The sequence below is a fragment of the Rhinoderma darwinii genome, chromosome 11 (assembly GCF_050947455.1).
Source record: "Rhinoderma darwinii isolate aRhiDar2 chromosome 11, aRhiDar2.hap1, whole genome shotgun sequence".
Taxonomy (NCBI): Eukaryota; Metazoa; Chordata; class Amphibia; order Anura; family Rhinodermatidae; genus Rhinoderma; species Rhinoderma darwinii.
This window is the reverse complement of record NC_134697.1, coordinates 76,561,683-76,585,768: the sequence shown is the minus strand read 5'-3', so window position 1 is coordinate 76,585,768 and position 24,086 is coordinate 76,561,683. Positions and strand designations below refer to the sequence as shown.

At 42.0% G+C, this 24,086-nt stretch overlaps 1 protein-coding gene across 1 annotated transcript in view; it reads left to right on the top strand.

The window, feature by feature from the left end:
* LOC142663961 (L-threonine ammonia-lyase-like) overlaps positions 1 to 24,086 on the top strand; it is a 94,654-nt gene that overhangs the window by 5,000 nt on the left and 65,568 nt on the right. The window contains exons 3-5 of the mRNA XM_075842814.1: positions 6,715 to 6,722; positions 16,210 to 16,555; positions 22,253 to 22,369. Of these exons, the coding sequence (XP_075698929.1) occupies positions 6,715 to 6,722; positions 16,210 to 16,555; positions 22,253 to 22,369 (471 nt within the window). The remainder of the gene's footprint in view (positions 1 to 6,714; positions 6,723 to 16,209; positions 16,556 to 22,252; positions 22,370 to 24,086) is intronic.

Below are 24,086 nucleotides of genomic sequence, written 5' to 3'. Positions count from 1 at the left end.
TCAGTTCTGTAAGCAATGTAAAAATACGGTTAGGCCGGTAAGTGTACTCCCATTAACCTTTTAGTTATAGGGTTATGAAAATTATGCATCTATCAACACGACATGACATTAATATAGATCTATGCTATGCCCCCTGTAGATAGTGTCACACACAACCCCTTGTAGATGGTGCCACATACCCCCTCTAGATAGTGCTACACCCCGCTTGTATATTGTGCCAACCCCCTCATACATAGTGCCCCCAAACAAATAAAAAAAAGTATACTCAACTAGCCCTGTTCCCATGACGAATGGAGCTGCATAGCCTCCTCAGTCTTGCAGCCTATGAGACGCAGAGACAGAACCCTTGCGTAGGCCGACACGATCCAGTAACGTAATCGAGCCGGCCAGTGCAGGGATCCTGTCCCATCATCTTATAGGCTGCGGGCCTGATGTGGCCGCCATAGTATTCAATTTTTTTTGTGTCCAGAGAGCACAGATACAATTAAATGTTGCAGTCACTAGGGCACTGGGACAAAAATCTGGGGTTAGGGCTCTGGATGCTCGATGCTATTGACACCAAAGAACATTTATGTCCCTCGAGGGTCCTGTAGCAACAGGGGGGTGCTCGCAGAAGATAATCCCAATCCAGGGGAAATAGCAGATCCAAATAAAGAGAAGGAAACCGCACATCATCTGCAATGTTTCAACCCTCACAGGGTCTTTTTCAAGCATTCCATTGGAAGTACACTGTATTTCATCTCTTCTGAGCCTGAAACATGCAGTTCACACACAAAAACTTAACGATAAAAAAGGAAGAGTCCAGCAATGGTTAATTCATTTCTATTAAAAAAAATCAATTATTACCACGTGGGGTATTGTCATACTCGGGAGAGATTGCGTTACAAATTTAGGGCGACTTTTTCTCCTTTATCCCTTGTGAAAATGAAAAAATTCACCATTTTAGTGGACAAAAATGTTGATATTAATTTTCACGGCCTAATTCTACTAAATTCTGCAAAAAACCTGTGTGGTCTAAATGCTCACTACACCCCTAGAAAAATTCCTTGAGGGGTGTAGTTTCCCAAGTGGGGTCACTTTTGGGGTGTTTCCACTGTTTTGGTCCCTCCAAAATCCAAATGGCGCTCCTTCCCTTCTGAGCCCTGCTGTGGGTCCAAACAGCAGTTTATTACCACATATGGGGTATTTCCATAATCGGGAGAAGATTCTTTACAAATGTTGGGGTACATTTTCTTCTTTATTTCTTGTAAATATTACAAATTTCTATATTATTTCATTTTCACAGACTAACTCCAATAAATAGAGCAAAATACCTGTGGGGTAAAAATGCTCACTATACCTCTAGATAAATTCCTTGAGGGGTGTAGTTTCCAAAATGGGGTCACTTTTGGGGAGTTTCCACTGTTTTGGCATCACAAGACCTCTTCAAACCTGACATGGTGCCTAAAATATAATCTGAAAAAAAGCAGACCCCAAAATCCTGTAGGTGCTCCTTTGCTTCTGAGGCCTGTGTTTCAGTCCATTAGCACACTAGGGCCGCATGTGGGATATTTCTAAAAACTGCCAAACCTGGGCAATAAATATTGATTGCATTCTCTGGTAAACCCTTCTGTGTTTCAGATTTTTTTTTATTACAAATGAATTTCGGCAAAAAAAAAATGAAATTTGTAAATTTCCCCTCTACTTTGATTTATTTCCTGTGAAACGCCTAAAGGGTTAAGAAACTTTCTAAATGTTGTTTTGAATACTTTGAGGGGTTTAGTTTTTAAAATGTATTTTATTTATTGTGGGATTCTAATATATAAGGCCCTCAAAACCACTTCAGATCTAAACTGGTACCTGTAAAAATAGCTTGAAAATGTGAGAAATTGCTGCTAAAGTTCTAAGCCATGTAACGTCCTAGAAAAATAAAAGGACATTCAAAAAACGATGCGAACATAAAGTAGACATATGGGAAATGGTAACTAGCGACTATTTTGTGTGGTATTACTATCTGTTTTACAAGCAGATACATTTAAATTTAGAAAATGCAAATATTTGCAAATTTTCTCTACATTTTGGTGTTTTTCACTAATAAATATTGAATTTATCGACCAAATTTTTCCACTATCATAAAGTACAATATGTCACGAGAAAACAATCTCAGAATCGCTTGGATAGGTAAAAGCATTCCCAAGTTATTACCACATAAATGGACACATGTCAGATTTGAAAAAATCGGCTGTGCCATGAGGCCAAAACAGGCTGCGTCCTGAAGGGGTTAAGGTAAAAGTAGATTTAACATCTACTTTTACCTTAAGAGAAGGAAAATATATACAGCCCCAGAACCAAGCTCAATACAAATATACAGCCCCAGAAACAAGCTCAGTACATAAATACAGCACCAGAACAAAGCTCCGTACATAAATACAGCTCCAGTACCAAGCTCAGTACATAAATACAGCACCAAAACCAAGCTTAATACATAAATACAAACCCAGAACCAAGCTCATAACATAAATACAAAACCAGAACCCAGCTCAGTACATATATACAGTGCCAGCAATAAGCTCAGTACATAAATACAACACCGGAACCAAGCATAGTAGATATATACAATGCCAGAACCAAGAACCAAACTCAGTACATATATACAGCATCAGAACTAAGCTCAATACATAAATACAGCACCACCACAAATACAGCTCTGTACAGAGATTATTTGACAATTCAGTTTAACCCCTGCCATATAAGTTTGTACGACATAAAACGACAGCTCCCATTATAGCCAGAACAAAGGTTAGGATATGCTTGGAGCTGTTGTTTCCCAAAAAAGGATAATACGCCCATCATCTCGCTGCAGATCATACATTGAATACAGTACTGATCAGTCACAGGGAGAATAAACATATACATTGAGTGGCTCACAGGAGTCGCCTCTGATTCTTTTTCTTTCTCTTTCTCTTCTATTCTTTATCTGGTCCAGACCTCTATTATGACTTCTCCCAGCAACAGCCCATTTCTGCAGAGTTTGCTGGTCAGATGTCTTCGGCTCCTCACTTTTCCAACATTTCCGCACCTATAAACGAAGATAAAATTCTCATGGTGCCACAGTCTATGGCCCTGAATAGAAAAATCACACACTGCGCCACTGAATACAATAGTACTATACACCGTGCCCCTGAATATAATAGCACCATACTCTGTCCCCATTAATTAAATTGTGTTCAACACTGTAAAGTAAAACACCACACACACTAACAATGCCCGCTGTAGATAGCACCAGTCACAATGACCTCTGTAGCTAATGCCAGTCAGAATGCCTTCTGTAAATAGCGCCTGTCAGAATGCCCTCTGTAGATAGCGCCAGTCACAATGCCCCCTGTAGATAGCGCCAGTCCCAATGCCCCCTGTATATATTGCACAGTGTAGATATTGCCCAGTGGAGATAGCGCCCTATATAGATATTGCTCCTAATGCTGCCCACAGAAAAAAAAAACACATTCTGACTTGTCCCCGTTCCCACATCATCCTCCAGCGACATATCACTGGTCAGTAACCAGGCAGCGTCATCCGGGCGTAACGGAGTAGTTGGTGTGATGACGTCATAGCGCTGACCGCGTCATTGTTAAAGTGCCAAATGGCGAGGCAGGAACTGATATTTCCCGTCTCGCCAGTGCAATAGTAATCAATTGGGTGGTACGTCCGGCTTCACCCCGGTTCTCTGAATCGGCTGTAATTTTAACAACCGGTTAAAGCCAAGTGTGTCTGGAAGCATCAGGAAGTGGAAGTGGAGTGTGAAGGTCTGTGATGTAGACTGTTAGTCATGAAATGAATGGTGATCAGATGACAAGTGGAAGACATCTAGGGGGGGGGTTTATTTTTGGAGTTATTTAGATTAGAGTAATATTTCCAGAAATATCTGAGAATCCTGCACTTATAAGTACAGCGGGTGCCAACTTGCTGCTGTTAGGTATAGCAGGTTATACTGCTATACTAATAGGTGATACTTTTTATGATATGAATTTTTGCTGTCAATAGGAATATCTTTCTCTGTGATCATTACTTTATATAAAAAAACAAGACATTCGAAAACTTATAAAATTCATGGCTCATTAACTGAGGTGATTACATTTACTAGTCTTCATCTTTCCCATGCTCTAGATCAGTGTTTCTCAACTCCAGTACCCACAACAAGTTATCTTTTCAGGCTTTCCTTATAATTATGGTGAGTGCATGAGGTATTCTTTGTGTGGGATATCCTCAATTCATTACCTGTTGATGAAAGTAGTCAATTTCTGCCGGCAAAATTACTCCAATCTGAATAGTCTTAGTTGTGATGTCTTGAATATTAAAGTTGCCAACTTCCCTTTTTGTGTTTTTTTTCCCCCGGATAAACAGCTAAAAAACTATTTCATGAACAGCTACAATTTTTATGGACAAACTGGAAAACCAAAAATGAATGATAAAGAAAATAAGTAATATATTTCTATAGCTCAGGATATTAATATGAACACTTTAGCAGAACTTACCGTGAACTGTAAAATGATGATATTTACAGACACAATAAGATTGTCCAACTTTAAAGGGGTTTTCCAGTGACATATTTTTTTCCAGGCCGGGCAGCGCACGAGCACTGAGGAGTTTTATTAATAAGAGGCAAATGGGGCGGGCATTGAGGCGTAATCAAAGAATTCAAAGGGGCGGGCACTGAGGAGACTGTAGACCAATAGGATGCCTCTAACCCGGGTATTTGTCAGAAGTCCCAGGTCTGAGGCATCCAAATGGTCCACATCCTCCTCTATGTTCGCTCCTTTCATTCTTTGCTTCTACTTCAATAGCAGCACGATTTTCTTTGCGTGCATGATATTCCTCAGTGAAAATTGTGGAATAGCATGCACACAAAGAAAATAGTGCTGCTATTGAAGTACAAGCAAAGAATGAACAGAGCGGACATTGAGGAGGCTGTGGACCAATAGGATGCCTCAAACCTGGGTGTACGTCAGAAGTCCCGGGTTTGTGGCATCCAATTGGTCCACAGCCTCCTCAATGTCCGCTCCGTTGATTCTTTGCTTGTACTTCAATAGCAGCACCATTTTATATCTAGTTATGATGGGGTACACATATTTAGGGATGATGGGGATTACATTAGATATCTGAGGTGCGGTCACAGGATTCTGTAACCGCACCTCAGATAAAGCAGGTAGGCGAAATAAACTAAAGGGGAAAGGGAAGGGAGAACTAGTGGGTAGGGCCAGTAGACAAAGGGCGGAATAATTAGTAAAGAACAGCCCTGTATCGTTACGCAGGTCAGTGTGAGGTATTTTCTCTAAATTTTGGTGTTTTTCACAAGTAAATACAGAATTTATCAACCAAATTTTTTTCCACTAACATAAAGTAAAATATGTCATGAGAAAACAATCTCAGAATCGCTTCAATAGGTAAAATCATTCCCAAGTTATTACCACATAAATTAACACGTCAGATTTGGAAAAATCGGCTGCATCCACAAGGCCAAAACAGGCTGTGGTGTCAGTTTTTGCTGATGATACAAAACTTTGTAGGATACTTAAAACTCAGCTTGACTATAAAATATTACAGAAAGACCTAGATAAGCTGGCAGCATAGGCAACAACATGGCAGATAAAATGTAACCCCTTCACGACTATCATATGGCTATATACATTCCAACTGCCAATGCCCCTCGCAGTTTTCACGTATATAGAAGTTGACAGCCTGGAATGGGTTTAATGAGTGCAGTGCTGCTTCAGTGTGAGCAGCGCTGCACCCCCATGTCGGCTGGGGCTTTGAGAGCCCCGGAATTCACCCCCCATGGTAGATAGCACCACACAACCCCCTGTAGGTAGCGCAAAACCCTCTGTAGATAGCGCCACCTAAGCTCCCTCCAGCATCGGAATCCCCAGCCAGCACTCTGGCAGAGGATTCCCCTCCTAGAGGGAGCACCCACTGTCTCTCCCTCAACGCTGCAGCTATTGCCACCCCCCTGCAGATAGCAACCCCCCGCTGTAGATAGCATCGCACCCCCCACTGTAAATAGCGCCACCTGAACTCCCTCTAGGAGCAAAATCCCTGATGTCAGATCGCACTGGCCAGGGATTCCGCTTCTAGAGAGCCCCTGACTTCATTGTCCATTTGGACAGTGACTTTAGTGGCTCCCTAGGAGCGGAATCCTCAGCTGATACTCTGGCAGGGGATTACGCTACTGGAGAAGCTCCCGATGTCACTGTCCATATATGGACAGTGACGGCAGGGGCTACCCCTGGAGTAGAATCCCCACTCTGGCATGGGATTCCGCTTTTAGAGTTAACCCCTGACGTCACTGTCCATATATGGACAGCGACGTCAGGGGTTCCCTGTAGGAGCGGAATCCCTGGCCAGAGGGATTCCGCTCCTACAGGGAGCTACAGTGGTGCTATTTACAGGAAGGGGGAGCTATTTACATGGGGGAGTAGCGCTCTCTGGATGGGGATGTTGCTATCTACAGGGGGTGGCGCTATGTACAAGGGAGTGGCGATATTTGTAGGGTTGGCACCATATACAGTGAAGGAAATAAGTATTTGATCCCTTGCTGATTTTGTAAGTTTGCCCACTGTCAAAGACATGAACACTCTAGAATTTTTAAGCTAGGTTAATTTTACCAGTGAGAGATAGATTATATAAAAAAAAAAAAATCACATTGTCAAAATTATATATATTTATTTGCATTGTGCACAGAGAAATAAGTATTTGATCCCTTTGGCAAACAAGACTTAATACTTGGTGGCAAAACCCTTGTTGGCAAGCACAGCAGTCAAACGTTTTTTTCTAGTTGATGATGAGGTTTGCACACATGGTAGATGGAATTTTGGCCCACTCCTCTTTGCAGATCATCTGTAAATCATTAAGATTTTGAGGCTGTCGCTTGGCAACTCGGATCTTCAGCTCCCTCCATAAGTTTTCGATGGGATTAAGGTCTGGAGACTGGCTAGGCCACTCCATGACCTTAATGTGCTTCTTTTTGAGCCACTCCTTTGTTGACTTGTCTGTATGCTTCGGGTCATTGTCGTGCTGGAAGACCCAGCCACGAGCCATTTTTTATGTCCTGGTGGAGGGAAGGAGGTTGTCACTCAGGATTTGACGGTACATGGCTCCATCCATTCCCCCATTGATGCGGTAAAGTAGTCCTGTGCCCTTAGCAGAGAAACACCCCCAAAACATAATGTTTCCACCTCCATGCTTGACAGTGGGGACGGTGTTCTTTGGGTCATAGGCAGCATTTCTCTTCCTCCAAACACGGCGAGTTGAGTTAATGCCAAAGAGCTCAATTTTAGTCTCATCTGACCACAGCACCTTCTCCCAATCACTCTCAGAATCATCCAGATGTTCATTTGCAAACTTCAGACGGGCCTGTACATGTGCCTTCTTGAGCAGGGGGACCTTGCGGGCACTGCAGGATTTTAATCCATTACGGCGTAATGTGTTACCAATGGTTTTCTTGGTGACTGTGGTCCCAGCTGCCTTGAGATCATTAACAAGTTCCCCCCGTGTAGTTTTCGGCTGAGCTCTCACCTTCCTCAGGATCAAGGATACCCCACGAGGTGAGATTTTGCATTGAGCCCCAGATCGATGTCGATTGACAGTCATTTTGTATGTCTTCCATTTTCTTACTATTGCACCAACAGTTGTCTCCTTCTCACCCAGCGTCTTACTTATGGTTTTGTAGCCCATTCCAGCCTTGTGCAGGTCTATGATCTTGTCCCTGACATCCTTAGAAAGCTCTTTGGTCTTGCCCATGTTGTAGAGGTTAGAGTCAGACTGATTAATTGAGTCTGTGGACAGGAGTCTTTTATACAGGTGACCATGTAAGACAGCTGTCTTTAATGCAGGCACCAAGTTGATTTGGAGCGTGTAACTGGTCTGGAGGAGGCTGAACTCTTAATGGTTGGTAGGGGATCAAATACTTATTTCTCTGTGCACAATGTAAATAAATATATATAATTTTGACTATGTGATTTTCTTTTTTTTATTTTTATATAATCTATCTCTCACTGGTAAAATTAACCTAGCCTAAAAATTCTAGACTGTTCATGTCTTTGACAGTGGGCAAACGTACAAAATCAGCAAGGGATTAAATACTTATTTCCTTCACTGTACAGGCAGTGTGGTGCTATCTACAGGGGGTTCTATATACAGGGGGTGTGGCACTATCTACATGGGCACTGTGGCATTACATTGGCACTACCTACAGGGGACACTGTGGCACTATCTACATGGGCACTGTGTGTGGCACTATGTGGGCACTATCTACAGTGAGAACTGGCACTATGTGGGCACCGTGGCACTATTTACAGTGGGCACTGGCACTATCTATGTGGGCATTGTGGCAGTATCTACAGTGGTATTGCGTCACTATCTACATGGGCACTGTGCTGTTTTCAAGGGGTTGGGACAAAAAAAACCCTAACGATTAAAATGTATCAATTTTTAACGTCCTTGAAAAATAGATGGCAAATGGTGGTTAAAAACGATCAGTCGGCCGGAAAATGGATTCAAATGGAGACACATTGATGCAAAACAGCCATGAAAAACTGACAGTTGATCCGTTGTTGACTGACATTTTTTTCACTGTCGTGTGTATACAGCCCTTTAAACTCTCTCCTCACAGTGATCCAGGGTGATGGAGAGAGAAGACTAATTGTTACAGAGCTCTACAGTGTATGTATATATATATATTTTAAAAAAATGACAGTTTTTTTCACATTTTTTGTCATTTGTCTGCTCATAATACAAATTAAAAACACGGAATGCATTAAACGAATCTAGAAAATTAAAACCTCATAAGTCTTGTAATAAACAAAGTCAAAAGAGTTGTGATATTCAAAGCGGCTGCAAAGATATTATCGTTTAAAGAGGTGCATATCAAAAATAGAAAATTTGACCTGGACACAGGGGCATCAATGACCCTTGGTCATGAAAGGGTTAATGTTCATAAATGTAAACTAATGCACCTAGGAAGAAATAATAGTATTAATTCATATACATTAAATAGAATAAAACTGGGGATAACAGAACAAGAGAAGGACCTGGGTATTCTGGTAACAAATAAGCTAAGTAGCAGCAGCAGCACTCAATATCAAGCAGCAGCTGCAAAAGCAAACAGGATCTTAGGGTGTATAAAAAGAGAGCTAAAAACATGTTATTCAAATGTCATATTACCTCTGTATCAATCCATTGTAAGGCTACATCTTGAATATGGAATTCAGTTTTGGGCTCCACATTGTAAAAAGGATATAGGAGAACTGGAGAGGGTTCAAAGGCGGGCGACTAGATGTCAGATCGCACTGGCCGGGGATTCTGCTTCTAGAGAGAGTCCCTGATGTGAGGTGTCGCTTACAATGAAAGGCTAGAAAAATTGGGCTTGTTCAGCTTGGAAAAAAGAAGTCTTAGAGATGATCTTATTAACATGTATACGTGTGGTCAGTAGAGAACTAGCACATGATCTGTTCCTTCTAAGGACTCTACAAAGGACCAGGGGACATCCATTGCGTGTGGAATAAAGACGTTTCAGACATCAATATAGGAAAGAGTTCTTTACAGTTAGAGTAGTCAAGCTATGGAATGCCCTACCCCAAGAGGTAGTGATGGCAGATACTATGTCAGCATTAAAGAAAAGGCTACATGATTAGTTACTGACATATAGCATTGAGGGTTATAATTAATCAAGCAATAAATGATGTGTAATTTATTGAGAAAGGTTGGACTTGATGATGGGCCTGTGTCTTTTTTCAACCTATGTAACTATGTATAGGAATTTATTAAGCACTGTATGCCGGAAATCATAGAAAAGTCTGGCACAAAACTTTTGCGACTTGCATTTTTACACCTGTTCTTTTCCGAAAGTGGGTGGGGCTGATCAAATGAGGGTGTGTTCTGTTGCGGCTCCACATATTTACTATCATTTACGCCAGAAACTCATAATGGAAATCGTCACCAGCTCATAGCTTTTATCAATCTCCCTTTCAAGCATATGGATGGCAAGAGATGCGCCTAATTTAATACATCATAAATGAGGTGCATCTTACTCCAGTGTTGTTTATATTAAGGCTGGCGTATGAAACACCAGTCTTAATAAATCTCCCCCATACCCCTTATATATATATATACCTATTCAAATCTCATCATAGGATAAGACTTATCCATTTGCTTCAGTGCATTGTACTGTACATCTGAAGAAGCCTATAATGAATTGCTAGAAAGTAATCTAAGAAATAAGAAGAGACAAATCATGGAACTCACCCAAAAGCAAGTGCACAGTTTATTGTTGCTATGAAAAGTGGGGCACTGGTACCTTAAAAATTATTCATATGGTTTATAAATAATCTTGTATAATGTAATGTCACCTATTCATTCCCTGCAGTGTTATTAGAGATGTCAGCAATACAGTCATTTGCTATAATATCACAGTTGAGATGTCACCCGATGTGATGCCATTGGATCTGTAATAAAACCTCAAATGTAATGACCTATTATGATGTAATCTACAATTGCCACTATCATGTATTATGTGTCATATATTGGCATATCATTCTCTATGATGGCTTTTGTGTTGTCAATTGTAAAAGGGCTCATATATAATATATAAATATAATAATATATATGCTCACTTACTACACACTCACCCACGTGTGTACAAGGGCTGGTATAATAGCTGGGTTTCACCTACTTGGTCGCCCACTATTACTACCCCCTTTATAATCAGGGTCACTAGGGTTATGCCTAGTTCCCCTACCTTTTCCTTATACTAACGTCTACTTGCTTTGCTTCTACTCAACGGAATAGGACCGTACAATAAATACAATTGTATAGTAAATAAAGGGTAATATTTATTACTAACAATAATCACACTTACATATAAAATACACCAAACTAAACACAGAACACAGTAACCGATCACCGTATAGTATCGGTATACCCCAATACATATAACACGTTAATATATACTGAGTATACTCACACTATACGTAGTACAGTATAAACACGGTATCCTGTTATGCCTCCACCCGCATACCTAAACATACATATGAATACAGTTACGTTACAATCCAATACACGCTCACTATTTCTGTATCACTCCCTCCTAATATAACTTTCCCTATACTCTAAGGGTTAATAGCAAGGGTTACCAGGGACAGCAGGAGGTAAAGGGTTAACTTAGGAAAGGGTTAAAGTAAGGAGGGGGAGAACATAACGTGTAGCTGCTGCTACACGTGGATACTTAGCAGTCCATGTGGTACAAGTTGGTGTGGTCTCTCAGCAAGGGCCATGAGCAGGCCAGGAGGGAAGAGGAGACCCTTAGTGGTGCCAGGTAGCAGGAACAAAAGAGAGTGAGCTTTGGGAACGTTTGTCCTTTTAAACATCCCCGTGCACACCTGTGTGACCTCACAGGCTCATGCACGTGAAAGGGAGGGGCCTGGGCCTCATGGAATACCATTATCTAGTAGGTGAATGGGTATACACCTTTCTGGAGGGACAAATCTATATATATCTACACTCACATGTATATAGATATAAATATATAAAACACTTCCCTTTACATCAATCATTTTGATATTACTGAAGAAATAATTGCCGGCCTTAGGATAGATGGCGCCCTGTGCGAAATTATCTTTCGGCACCCCATCATGAAAAAAATTCCCCATAAAAAGTATAATGCCCCCCCAAAGTATAATGCCCCTTTAGTGCCCCCCATACAGTATAATAATAATATTTAATAATATAATATATTATAACCCCTTCAAGGATACAGTATTTTGTCCTCTAATTGTGCCCAAACAGCATTATGCCCCCTGTAGTGCCCCTACACAGTATAATGTCTGCTTAGTGGCCTCCACACAGTATAATGTCCACATCCACTGACTGCCACACACAGTCCTTCCCTTGTAGATAGTGCCCCCCTGTAGATTGCGACATACAGCCTCCCTGTAGACAGTGCTATAATCCCCTACCTCCTCCATGTAGACAGTGCCATAATCCCACACCTCCCCCATGTAGACTGTGCCATACAGCCCCCCACCTCCCCCTTGTAGACAGTGCCCCCGAAACAAAAAAAATTGTACTCACCTAGGCCCCGTTCTCACGACAAACTAAGCTGCCGGCGTGATCCTTGCGTAGGCCGGCGTGATCCTGTAGCCTAATACAGAGTTTCCCAACCTTTTCAGACTCGAGGCATCCCTGGAAAGAAAAATCTGCCTCCCACTCAGAGTAAAATGACAAACAGCCCCCCCCCCAATAAATTGACCATCAGCCCCCCCCCCAGTAAAATGACCATCGGTCCCCACTCACAATAACATGACCATCAACCTGCCATTCACAGATTCCCCATTTAGGCCGTGCCACACAGCCCCCTTGTAGGTAGTGCCACACAGTCCCCTTGTAAGTAGTGCCACAAAGCCCCCTTGTAGGTAGCACCCCCTCTTCCTGTAGATAGCGCCACTGTATCTCCCTGAAGGAGCGGTGATCCCCCTGTGGCTGGGGATTCCACTCCTAGACGGAGCGCTTTATGTCCCTGTCCATGTATGGACAGTGACATTAGAGGCAGCTCCTGAAGCGGAATCCCCATCCACAGCGTTGCCGACGCTGTGACCGGGGATTCCACTCCAGGAGAAGCCCCTGACATCTCTGTCCATTTATGGACAGTGACGTCAGGGGCTTCTGATGGAGTGGAATCCCCGGGCACAGCGTCGGGGATTCAACTCCAGGAAAAGCCCCTGATGTTTCTGTTCAGTTATGAACAGTGACGTCAGGGGCTTCTCCTGAAGTGGAATCCCCGTCCACAGCGTTGCCGACGCTGTGGACGAGGATTCCACTTCAGGAGTTGCCCCTGAGGTCACTGTCCATATATGGACAGAGAGATCAAGCACTCCATCCAGGAGCAGAATCCTTCAGAGAGCTACTGTAGTAGTATATAGCAGAGCAGGGATATACCCCTCTGCTCTGCTATAGTGTTCAATAGTATTTGCGTCCTAAGGATGTAGATAATATTGAATGTTGCATTGCTACCACTGTAGGGGGGGGGGGGGGGCCTGTCCCCTGTCCCAACGGATGTCACGGGCACCCTCATGCCCAGGGTCACTGGCTAGCAGCCGTTATGGCTGGTGCAGCGGTAGCGACACCACTGAGAGAAGAGGTGCCCGGATGGAAAGGCAGCTGCTGAGTCGCCGGGCCCGGGCGCTACTGAAACACTAGCAGGGGAAGGGAGCCAGCGCAGCGCCCCCTTCTACCTGCTGGAGTGATGCGCCCTGTGCAATGGCACAGGTCGCACACCCCTAAGGCTGGGCTGGAATAACCGTAAATTATTATAATATTGTGACTTCATGTGCAATATACCACGTTGCTTAAGGGATATCATTAATTGTAATGACTTATTATTTATGAATTCAATTGATTATTTTGTTGTCTTCAAACATCTTTCATTATATTTTAACAGCATACAATCTTAGGGCCTGTTCACATCACCGTTCGCTTTCCGTCAGAGGTGAACCCTGCAACGGAAAGTGAAACTGAAACCACTGCTTCCGTTTCCGTCACCATTTATATCAATGGTGACGGAAACATTACTAATGGATTCCGTTCGTCACCATTCCGGCAGGTTTCCGGTTTTCCGACGGAATCAATAGCGCAGTCGACTCCGCTATTGATTCCTGTCGTTAAAACGGAAACCTGCCGGAATGGTGACGACCGGAAACCATTAGCAATGTTTCCGTCACCATTAATATCAATGGTGACGGAAACGGAAGCTGTGGTTTCAGTTTTACTTTCCGTTGCGGGGTTCACCCGACAGAAACCTCTGACAGAAGCCCGGAACGGAAAGCGAACGCTGATGTGAACAGGGTTTTAGTAAAAAAAATTGAATATACAGACTAAAAGCAGGTACTCAGCCCAGTTATCTGGTGTAGACATTTATGGCTTAGGGTTCTGTTTGTCCGTTATATATTTTCTTCTCACATTTCAGTTATTAGGGAGGGTAATAGCGACCAGTGCGATGTGACCCACTGTAATGGCAAATGGGGCACCTACCTACCCAGTAATATGACCCATCGTGGCAAAACTGATGTCATTCCCAAATGTGGTGACATCTGTGTAATTAACCATAGTAATAGACCCCACTCTAAGGGTAAGTTCACATGTTGGGTAAAGATTGTGGATTTCATTGCGGAAAATTTGCAGCGTATTATAGTAGTAGTAGAGTGGATGAGATTTGAACAAATTTAATCCACACGTTGCGTAAATAATCTGCCAAAAAACTGTTCATTAATTGACCTGTGGTGCGGTTTTTGAATCTGCAGCATGTTAATCTATGCTGCGGAACCACTAGTTTTCTGTTGTGGGTTTTCCCCATTGAATTCATTGTGGAGGTAAAACCCGCAACAAATAGGTGATTTCACGATTTTGTGGTGGAAAAGCTGCGATTCTGCCCCAAAAATCGCAACTCAGAAAGTAAAAAAACTTTATACTTACCCGTAGTCATGGCGTCACGTCCCTCTGATGTCCTGCAGCCCGGCCTCCTGGGATGATGTTTCATCCCATGTAACTGCTGCAGCCAATCACAGGCTGCAGCTGTTACATGGGATTATATGTCATCCCAGGGGGCCGGGCTTCAGGTTGGCAGAGGGATGCGTCGCCATGACTACAGGTAAGTATAGGCTTTTTTTTTTCTCTCGCTGGTTTCCACAGTGCACCTTCTGGCTGAAAAACGGCAGCACAATTTGGTGCAGTTTTTCGGCCAGAATTCCATGAGAGGTCCAGGGCGGGTATGCTGGATACTTTTACGCAGCATATCTGCCCTGTGTGAACATAGCCTAAGTATAAAGAAAAAACAATAGTCTCTAAAATCCGATGAACTCTCAAAGTGCTAGATTATCAGTTTTATTATGTTTGTAGAAATGGTGAATATTGACAGACCTTCAAGCATGCTTCCATATAAAATCATTATGCTCTTTACTAACTAAAGAATGCTTTGATGTGAAACTTGCACGCAAAGACTAAATATGAAATGAATCAAGACATTTCCGTCTTCTTGAAATGAAGCACTTGATACTGTATAAACGCTTCCATCCATTTGCATGCCTTTTATTTACTAAATTGCTTTTATTTTTCTACCTCACAACAATTATAGTAATTTGGAGAATGCTTGGCGAGTGGCTTAACATCTGTTTATATATATATATATATATATATATATATATATGTCTCCTGCCATTCTTAAAGAGGCTCTGTCACCAGATTTTGCAACCCCTGCTATTGCAGCAGATCGGCGCTGCAATGTAGATTACAGTAACGTTTTTATTTTAAAAAAAACGAGCATTTTTGGCCAAGTTATGACCATTTTTGTAGTTATGCAAATGAGGCTTGCAAAAGTCCAAGTGGGTGTGTTTAAAAGTAAAAGTCCAAGTGGGCGTGTATTATGTGCGTACATCGGGGCGTTTTTAATACTTTTTCTAGCTGGGCGCTCTGATGAGAAGTATCATCCACTTCTCTTCAGAACGCCCAGCTTCTGGCAGTGCAGACACAGCGTGTTCTCGAGAGATCACGCTGTGACGTCACTCACAGGTCCTGCATCGTGTCAGACGAGCGAGGACACCGGCACCAGAGGCTCCAGTTGATTCTGCAGCAGCATCGGCGTTAGCAGGTAAGTCGATGTAGCTACTTACCTGCAAACGCTGATGCTGCTGCAGAATCAACTGTAGCCTCTGGTGCCGGTGTCCTCGCTCGTCTGACACGATGCAGGACCTGTGAGTGACGTCACAGATCTGCACTGCCAGAAGCTGGGCGTTCTGAAGAGAAGTGGATGATACTTCTCATCAGAGCGCCCAGCTAGTAAAAGTATTAAAAACGCCCCGATGTATGCACTTAATACACGCCCACTTGGACTTTTACTTTTAAACACACCCACTTGGACTTTTGCAAGCCTCATTTGCATAACTACAAAAATGGTCATAACTTGGCTAAAAATGCTCGTTTTTTAAAAATAAAAACGTTACTGTAATCTACATTGCAGCGCCTATCTGCTGCAATAGCAGATAGGGGTTGCAAAATCTGGTGACAGAGCCTCTTTAAATAACAGATGTGCATTCATATTATTTGTAAACTAAGATACTGTATTACTAAAAAAATAAATACTTAAAAAAAAAATTGAAAATTGCATTGTACTATGTATATTCTTGTTTGTAGATATGATGGAAGTCCAGACAAGAGACAAAATGCAGCAGAGAAAAACAAGACACAGTCTCAAAAAAATGGCCCAGTGCAAAGTAACCAAAATGGTCCTCGTGTCTCTCCAATCCACCCTGAGAGGCTGAAGGACTTTGTGGAAGAAGAATACCTCAATGGAAACTTGACCACCTGGGAAATGAAGATTTCAGGAAACCCAGAGGAACCGTTCAAAGATGCTGTTGAACCTATTGCTGTAAAAGTCAGAAAGCCAAGCATACGGCCGAAGAATGAGTTCTTGAGATTTGAAGATATCAGTGCAGCAGCCTTTAAAATTCAAAGTGGAGTTCAAAAGACTCCCTGCATGGTAGGAGGCACATGAACTTGAGTAGGATACTTAGTATCAATAGTATTGCACTGCAAAAAGATGGTGTAGTCTATATAAATTATCTAGACGGGGGTATTGGTAGACTTTAAAGGATACCTGGGGCACCATGTGAGTCACTAGCGGAGGGGGGGGGGGGATACAGTTAAACATGGTTTTATCGGTTTCATTAACTTGAATAATCATTGCAACTACTATTACAGATACTACTAACCTATAGACTACTAAAGGTGCACATATACCGACAAAACACAGCTGAACCGGTCAGTGAAATCAGCCGACGATCTAATGTTGTGTGAGCGGCTCCTGACTCTCCCCTGATGACAGATGTCGGAGAAAATAAGAATTAGTCTTACCGGTAATTCGGCTTCCATGAGTCCACCATGACGGCACACTAGGAGGATGATCCCTTGACCTCTGTAGGGACATCAACTGATAGAGGTTAAAAAGCCCCACCCTCAGCCTCCTACCAGTGTGTACCATATCACTACACAGGAAGGAACTAATTAATTTTATTTGTATATTAAAGTCACATACAACCGAGATGGTAGGGTTGGTAAATGTATGCCGTCATGGTGGACTCATGGAAACCGAATTACCGGTAAGACTAATTCTTATTTTCCACTTCGCCCCCCATGACGGCACACTAGGAGGATACCAAATGAGATGGCTTAGGGTAAGACTACCACTTTGGAGTACTTAAAGGCTAAGTCTCTACTGCTGGAAAAGTCTAGCCTATAATGTTTTGCAAAGGTAAGAGAGCTAGCCCAGGTAGCTGCAGTACAAATCTGGTCTAAGGAGGCTCTGCCCATGATGAAGCTGTGGATCTTGTGGAGTGGGCTTTGATGTTTATTGGTACTGATTCTTCCTCAAGAGTATAACAGTTTTAATTGTTTTAATCCATCTAGCAATGGTAACTTTTGAGGTCATCTGGCCTGTATTTCGTCACCAAATTGGACCAGGACGTTGGAATCCTTACGCCAATCTGCAGTAATCTGTAAATGTTGTAGGACTGTTCTTCTAACATCAACACAATGCAATTATTTTCCTTTTTTGTGTCTTTGGTTTCTGACGAAATGATGGAAGAACAATCTCCTGATTTCTATGAAAGTGAGAGACAACTTTCGTGACAAAATTAGAATTGTATTAAAACTAGATCCTATAATCTGTTTTCCTCAGATATGGTTCATTTTTGGATAGCGCTTGTATTTCACAGAACCTCCTTGCTGTGGTTTTAGTTATTAAAAAAGCTACCTTAAAGGATAAGTGTTTGATGTCTATGATATCTATTGGTTCGAAGGAAGGTCTGGTTAGGACCCTGAGGACAATGCCAAGCTCCCACTGAGGAGCTGTTTGTCTAATAGTTGGTCTCAGTCTTGAAGCTGCAGTCATGAATCTTTTCACCCACCTGTGTTTTGCGAGTTGGGTGTCAAAGAATGTACTTAAGGCTGAGACTTGTACTCTGAGGGAGCTAGATCTAAGACCTAAATACAGTCCCCATTTTAAAAAGTCTCGAATCTGTTGTATGACCGGATGATTTTGGTCCGGGGGTTTTACTCCACACCAAGCGGAAAATCTCGTACAAATATTTAGATAAATTGCTGACGTGACTGGTTTACGGCTGACTTTTAGGGTTGTTATTACTTTATAAGATAGGCTTTTGACCCTGAGTAGTGTCCCTTCAGGATCTATGCAGATAATTTAAGGTTTTGTTGATTCTGGTGTTGTAGTGGCCCCTGTAATAGATGATCCTGTCTTAAAGGAAGTTTTATAGGTTCTTTCAGTACTAATTCTTTCTGAATCGGGAACCAGGCCTTTTTGGCCAGAACGGGATGATCAGAATTAGTTTTAGATTCTCCCTGTAGACTTCCTGAAGGAATCTTGATATCAATGGAAAAGGTGGAAAGCGTAAGCTAGATCCATGTCCCATGGTTGAGATAAAGCATCTATGCCTAGGGGACCATAATGAGGGTTTAGGGAGAAGAACAAATCTGTTTTGGAATTTAGTCTTTTTGCAAAAAGGTCTACCTGAAGATATCCCCATCGGCGTGTGATTTGGAAAAAGACTTCTAGGTTTAGAGACCATTTGCCCGGATCTAGATTTTTCTTGCTGAGAAAATCTTCTTCCATATTTTATGAACCTTTCAGGTGGATGGCTGATAGAGAACGTTCACTCTCCTGCCCCCAAAATTTTTTTTGGAGATAGTGCCAGCAGGTTGGGAGACCTAGTACCCCGCCTGGTGTCGAAGAAAAGCCACTGTTATGTTGTCTGATAGTATTTTGAAGTGGTTGTTTGGAAGAGAAAGAGATGCTGTTTTTACTGTCTCCCAGACTGCTCTGTGATCTTGGTAATTTAAAGATTGAGCACTGATGGAAGATGGCCAAGTCCCCTGAAAAAATTTGTCTGGGAGTTTTGCTCCCCATCCCTGTTTGCTTGCATCTGTTAGGATGGTAATTACCGGGAACTAATGCCAAGTCACTCCCCTTCTGTGATTTGAGTGTTCTGTCCTCCAGCACAGAGATGATTTTCCTTTTTGGGGTATTTTTATCTGCTGAGCCAGGAACAATTGTTTTTTGTCCCATGATGAGAGTATCCGCTTTTGATGATGGGAATGGTTCTGGCTCCAGGAAACCATTGAATGCAAGCCATCATTTGGCCCAGGATACTATGGTATCAGATCACATTTTTGTAAATTTATAATCCAGCCCAGATCTGATAGCTGCTGTGTTACCAATTCCACCTGTGTTTTTGTGTTTGCTGTGGTCAGGAAGGTGTCTACATAAGGGACTATAATTATTCCCTGTCTGCGAAATTATTCTATTACCTCTATCATTATTCATCTGTTGAGAGATTTCAGGTTTATTATTAGTCTGTTCCTGGTAAAAAAAAAAAAAACTAAACACTTACAGGGAGGAGTAGTGACCCTCTCCCCACTGAGCCTGCGGTACTTCAGATATTACCCCCAATAGGTGTAGGACTCTGCCATCCCTCTGCCAACTGGTGTAAGACTTTCATGTTGTATAACATGTTCTTTTTTTAGAAAAGTTGAAGGCTGTGTATTCAAAATAAATTTCTTTGGAGGAAGAGTTGAAAATTCTATTCTGTAACCGTTCTATATTATGTTTAGGGGACTCCTCTGTTTTGGGTGATGTTGCTCCAATAATGGTAGAATTAATTTTACCAACTTTCCTCCAACCCAGGCATCATGAGCTATTCTCTGGTTTGTTGTAATTGTTTGAGCTGAGTAAGAAACCTCTACATCTCCCTCCTTTGGGATAACTCCAATGACCTGGTTTACCTTTCCCGTATAGCTTTCTCTCTGAGGTCTTTGAGAACAAAAGGGATATTTTCTTTTAGCCGGTTTGCCTTCTGGAAATCCTTTATTTCCTATCTGACGCTTTTTCTAGAATTTTATCTAGGGCTGGGCCAAATACATATTCTCCCTAAAACGGAATGTTACAGAGTCTATTCTTTGAACAAGTGTCCCATTTCTGACAGTACCTTAACTAGAGGGACCTTCTTGCGGCGTTGGTAAGAGCTCCTTCCTTGGCCGCAAATCAGATACATTCTGCCGAGGCGTCTGCTAGAAACCCTGTTGCTGCTTTTAGGAGAGGAATGGATTCAACTAACTGGTCCCTGGGTGTTTTTGCTTTAAGGTGGTTCTCTAGCACGAGAGAGAGAGACTTGTGACATCACTTCCTTCCGCGCGGATCGCCTAACTTACTCCAAGCCGTGTATAGACGTGGCTGATGTTTTAAGGCTACATGTGGGCCATAACACCGAGTGGAGTGCTACACGCCATCTGGCTTTAGTCTCCCGATACTGCAGGCGGATGGGTGGAAATTCACTAGGGGGAGTGAAGCCACCAGGCACGCTCCTCCGAATGGACATCGGCCGGCAGGCGGAAATCCGGATCCTGACCACCATTGTTAAATTAAGTAATGTTTGAAAAAAAAACAAAAAACGATCCTCTCTCCATCCTGCCCCTGTAGGGACAGGAAATAAATTGGTCGGAAGCTGAGTGTGGGGCCTTTTAACCCCTCTCAGAGCCTGTCCCTACAGAGGTCAAGGGATCATCCTCCTAGTGTGCTAGTGTGCTGTCATGGGTTACGAAGTGGAAAAGAAGGATTAGGCTTGTTGAATTTCAAGGGGAGAAGACACCGCTGTCAATAACGTGTTCCCCTTTTCTCAATGAAATAATGCAGATTATTAATGCGTGTATAAGAGGGGAAATGGGAGAAAAAAAACTGCTGGCTAAACAGACATTCAGCCAACAATTATCTAAAGTGTATAGCCACCTTACATAGTTACATAGTTACTACGGTTGAAAAAAGACACATCCATCAAGTTCAACCAAGGGATGAGAAAAGGGAAGGGAAAAACTTCTACACATTGACATAGGAGCTGATATTTTTTCGTTCTAGGAAATTATCTAAGCCTTTTTTAAAGCCATCTACTGTCCCTACTGTGACGGCTCCTGCGGTGACTATTCCATAGATTCACAGTTCTCACAGTAAAGAAGGCTTGTCGCCTCTGCAGGTTGAACCTTTTTTTCTCCCGACAGAGGGAGTGCTCCCTTGTTTTTTGCGAGGGTTTTACATGGAACAGGATTTCGCCATATTTTTTGTATGTGGCATTCATATCTTTATATAAGTTAATCATGTCCCCCTTTAGTCGTCTCTTTTCAAGTCTAAATAGGTTTAATTATTTTAATCTTTCCTCATAACTTAGATTCTCCATGCCCCTTATTAGCTTCGTTGCTCTTCTTTGTATTTTTTCCAACTCCAGGGCATCCTTTCTATGAACTGGAGCCCAGAACTGAACTGCATATTCTAGATGAGGCCTCACTAATGCTTTGTAAAGTGGTCATATTATATCCCTGTCCCGCAAGTCCATGCCTCTTTTAATACACAACAATATCTTGCTGGCCTTTGAAGCAGCTGATTGACATTGCATGCTGTTATTTAGTTTATGATTTACAAGTACACCCAGATCCTTCTCAACAAGTGACTCCCCCCAGTGTAGCTCCCCCTAGGATATATGATGCATGCAGGTTGTTGGTACCCAGATGCATAACTTTATATTTAGCTACATTAAACCTCATTGCCAATTAGATGCCCAAACACTTAGGGTGTTCAAATCGGCTTGCAATTTACAAACATCGTCCATAGACTGAACTATATTACATAGCTTGGTGTCATCTGCAAAAATAGAAATAGTGCTATTAATCCCATCCTCTATATCATTAATAAATAAGTTGAATAGTAGTGGTCCCAGCACTGAACCCTGGGGTTCCTTAAGATACTGCAAATATATGTGCAGTACTGGATTTACATCTCAGGAGCCTACAGGCATCAGATGCTCACTGGTAATATTCTGAGAAGTAGAAATGTAAAAGACAGGGCCAGCACTACATGGATACACAAACATTTACCAGAGAGGGTCAACTGTACTACAACTAAGGCCCTGTTCACATCTGCGTTGAGGCCTCCAGTAAAAGCCTTTGTTGGAGATTCTGTCATTTTTTACTGGACAAAATAGCCTGACATGTGTAATGAAAAAAGCCAGGAACATATTAATCTTCTTCTATACCTTCATGTACAGGATCCGTGCCTGCCTTTCTTGTAATGACTTGAAACTTACAACACATCTTCTTTTCTTATAATATCTTATTTCAGTATTCAAGGATTTCAAAACAATATGGAGTGGACCTTTACCTAAAGAAGGAATATCTACAGTATACAGGATCTGTCAAAGAGAGGGGTGTTCTGTACCTGCTTACATCACTCCATGAGGTATGCTCTTGAATTTATTATCATGTTAGATGACTATCAAGGCTATAAAAGTAACCTATATCTCTTATGAAATGGACACAAAGGTGGATTGGGATTAGGTTGGGGATACAAAATGAAATTTGGAAGCCTCAATAAGCAGACAGCCTTGTATTTGTTTTGGTTGTTCTTTCCACAATATATATGCAGAATGTTGTAGAAACGAATGCTCTGTGGGAAAAATATATCAAATTGTTTTGTTCCTGCTAGTATATAAGTAAAATCAGTGCTCCTAGTAGACCACTTCTGTAGGTCATGGTATGGTTTGATACCCATGCAGCAAGCCAAATTTAAGGTGGCCACAGACATGGAAAATTTGTCTGTGTTCTATGATCAGGTTAATCCTAATGGTACAAAATGAATATAATTATATATACAAGGTTCTAAAGCCAACAATTTTGAATGAAAACGATTGAGGTTGTTTCCTACTGTTAGTTTTTTACCGCTCAGACGGTTGTAGATGTACGCTCTGAAGTGTCCATCAAGGGTTTGACCTTCCCCCAGCTAGCATGCAGAAAAAACGATCCAAATTTCCACTGGTGTGTATATCTCGCTGGTACTTGTGGTTCCACACAGAAGTGAAACTGCAGAAATGCAACTGATTGCTGTGTAGATCCTCGTACTTGATGTTCTAAATCTCCAACAAGGGAGAAAAAGGAGATAGTGCACTACCTTTTGGAAACTACAAATTCCACAACTTTATTCCATACTTACAAAAATGGATATAGATAAAAGCATAAGATAAGCTCTTGTAACACGCCGAATAATGCAACCCGACCCTGGGTTTCGCCCTTCTGGCTTACTCTGGGGCATAGCAGAAGCCAGAAGGGCGAAACCCAGGGTCGGGTTGCATTATTCGGCGTGTTACAAGAGCTTATCTTATGCTTTTATTTATATCCATTTTTGTAAGTGTGGAATAAAGTTGTGGAATTTGTAGTTTCCAAAAGGTAGTGCACTATCTCATTTTTCTCCCTTGTTGGAGATTTAGAACATCAAGTACGAGGATATACACAGCAATCAGTTGCAATTCTGCAGTTTCATTTCTGTGTGGAACCACAAGTACCAGCGAGATATACACACCAGTGGAAATTTGGATCGTTTTTTCTGCATGCTAGCTGGGGGAAGGTCAAACCCTTGATGGACACTTCAGACTTTACATCTACAACCGTCTGAGCGGTAAAAAACTATCATTTTGTCTCTGTTTTTTGTGGTGTTGAGGATTTCACCTCTTTTTTACCTGCTCCGGTTGTTTATCTCCTTGTTGAGATATTTCAGTGAGTAGAGAGCTGAGTTGCATATTTGGTTGTTTCCTACTGTTAAAGGATTTTTCCATTATACACTTTCATACATATCATATGGGTAAGTTAGCCCAGATCCATGACCAAAATCGACACTGATTTTAATGGAGAAAGTACTAGGTGAAGCCACTTCTTTGAAATCACAATAAGTTATGAAAACCTTTCTAGGCTTTCAGTAGGTCTCAGCAGATGCCATAAGTGGAAAACTTATTTTAACATAACAACCACAAAATTGACTGCAAAATTTCAACTTCTAATCAGTAGTTTGGACCAGGCAGTTGTAACCATAAGGATACGTAATGTGTTTGGAGAAAAAACTGTGGCTTAACCCCTTAATGACGAGAAACGGATATATATACTAAGTACACCAAAGCATTTTGTCT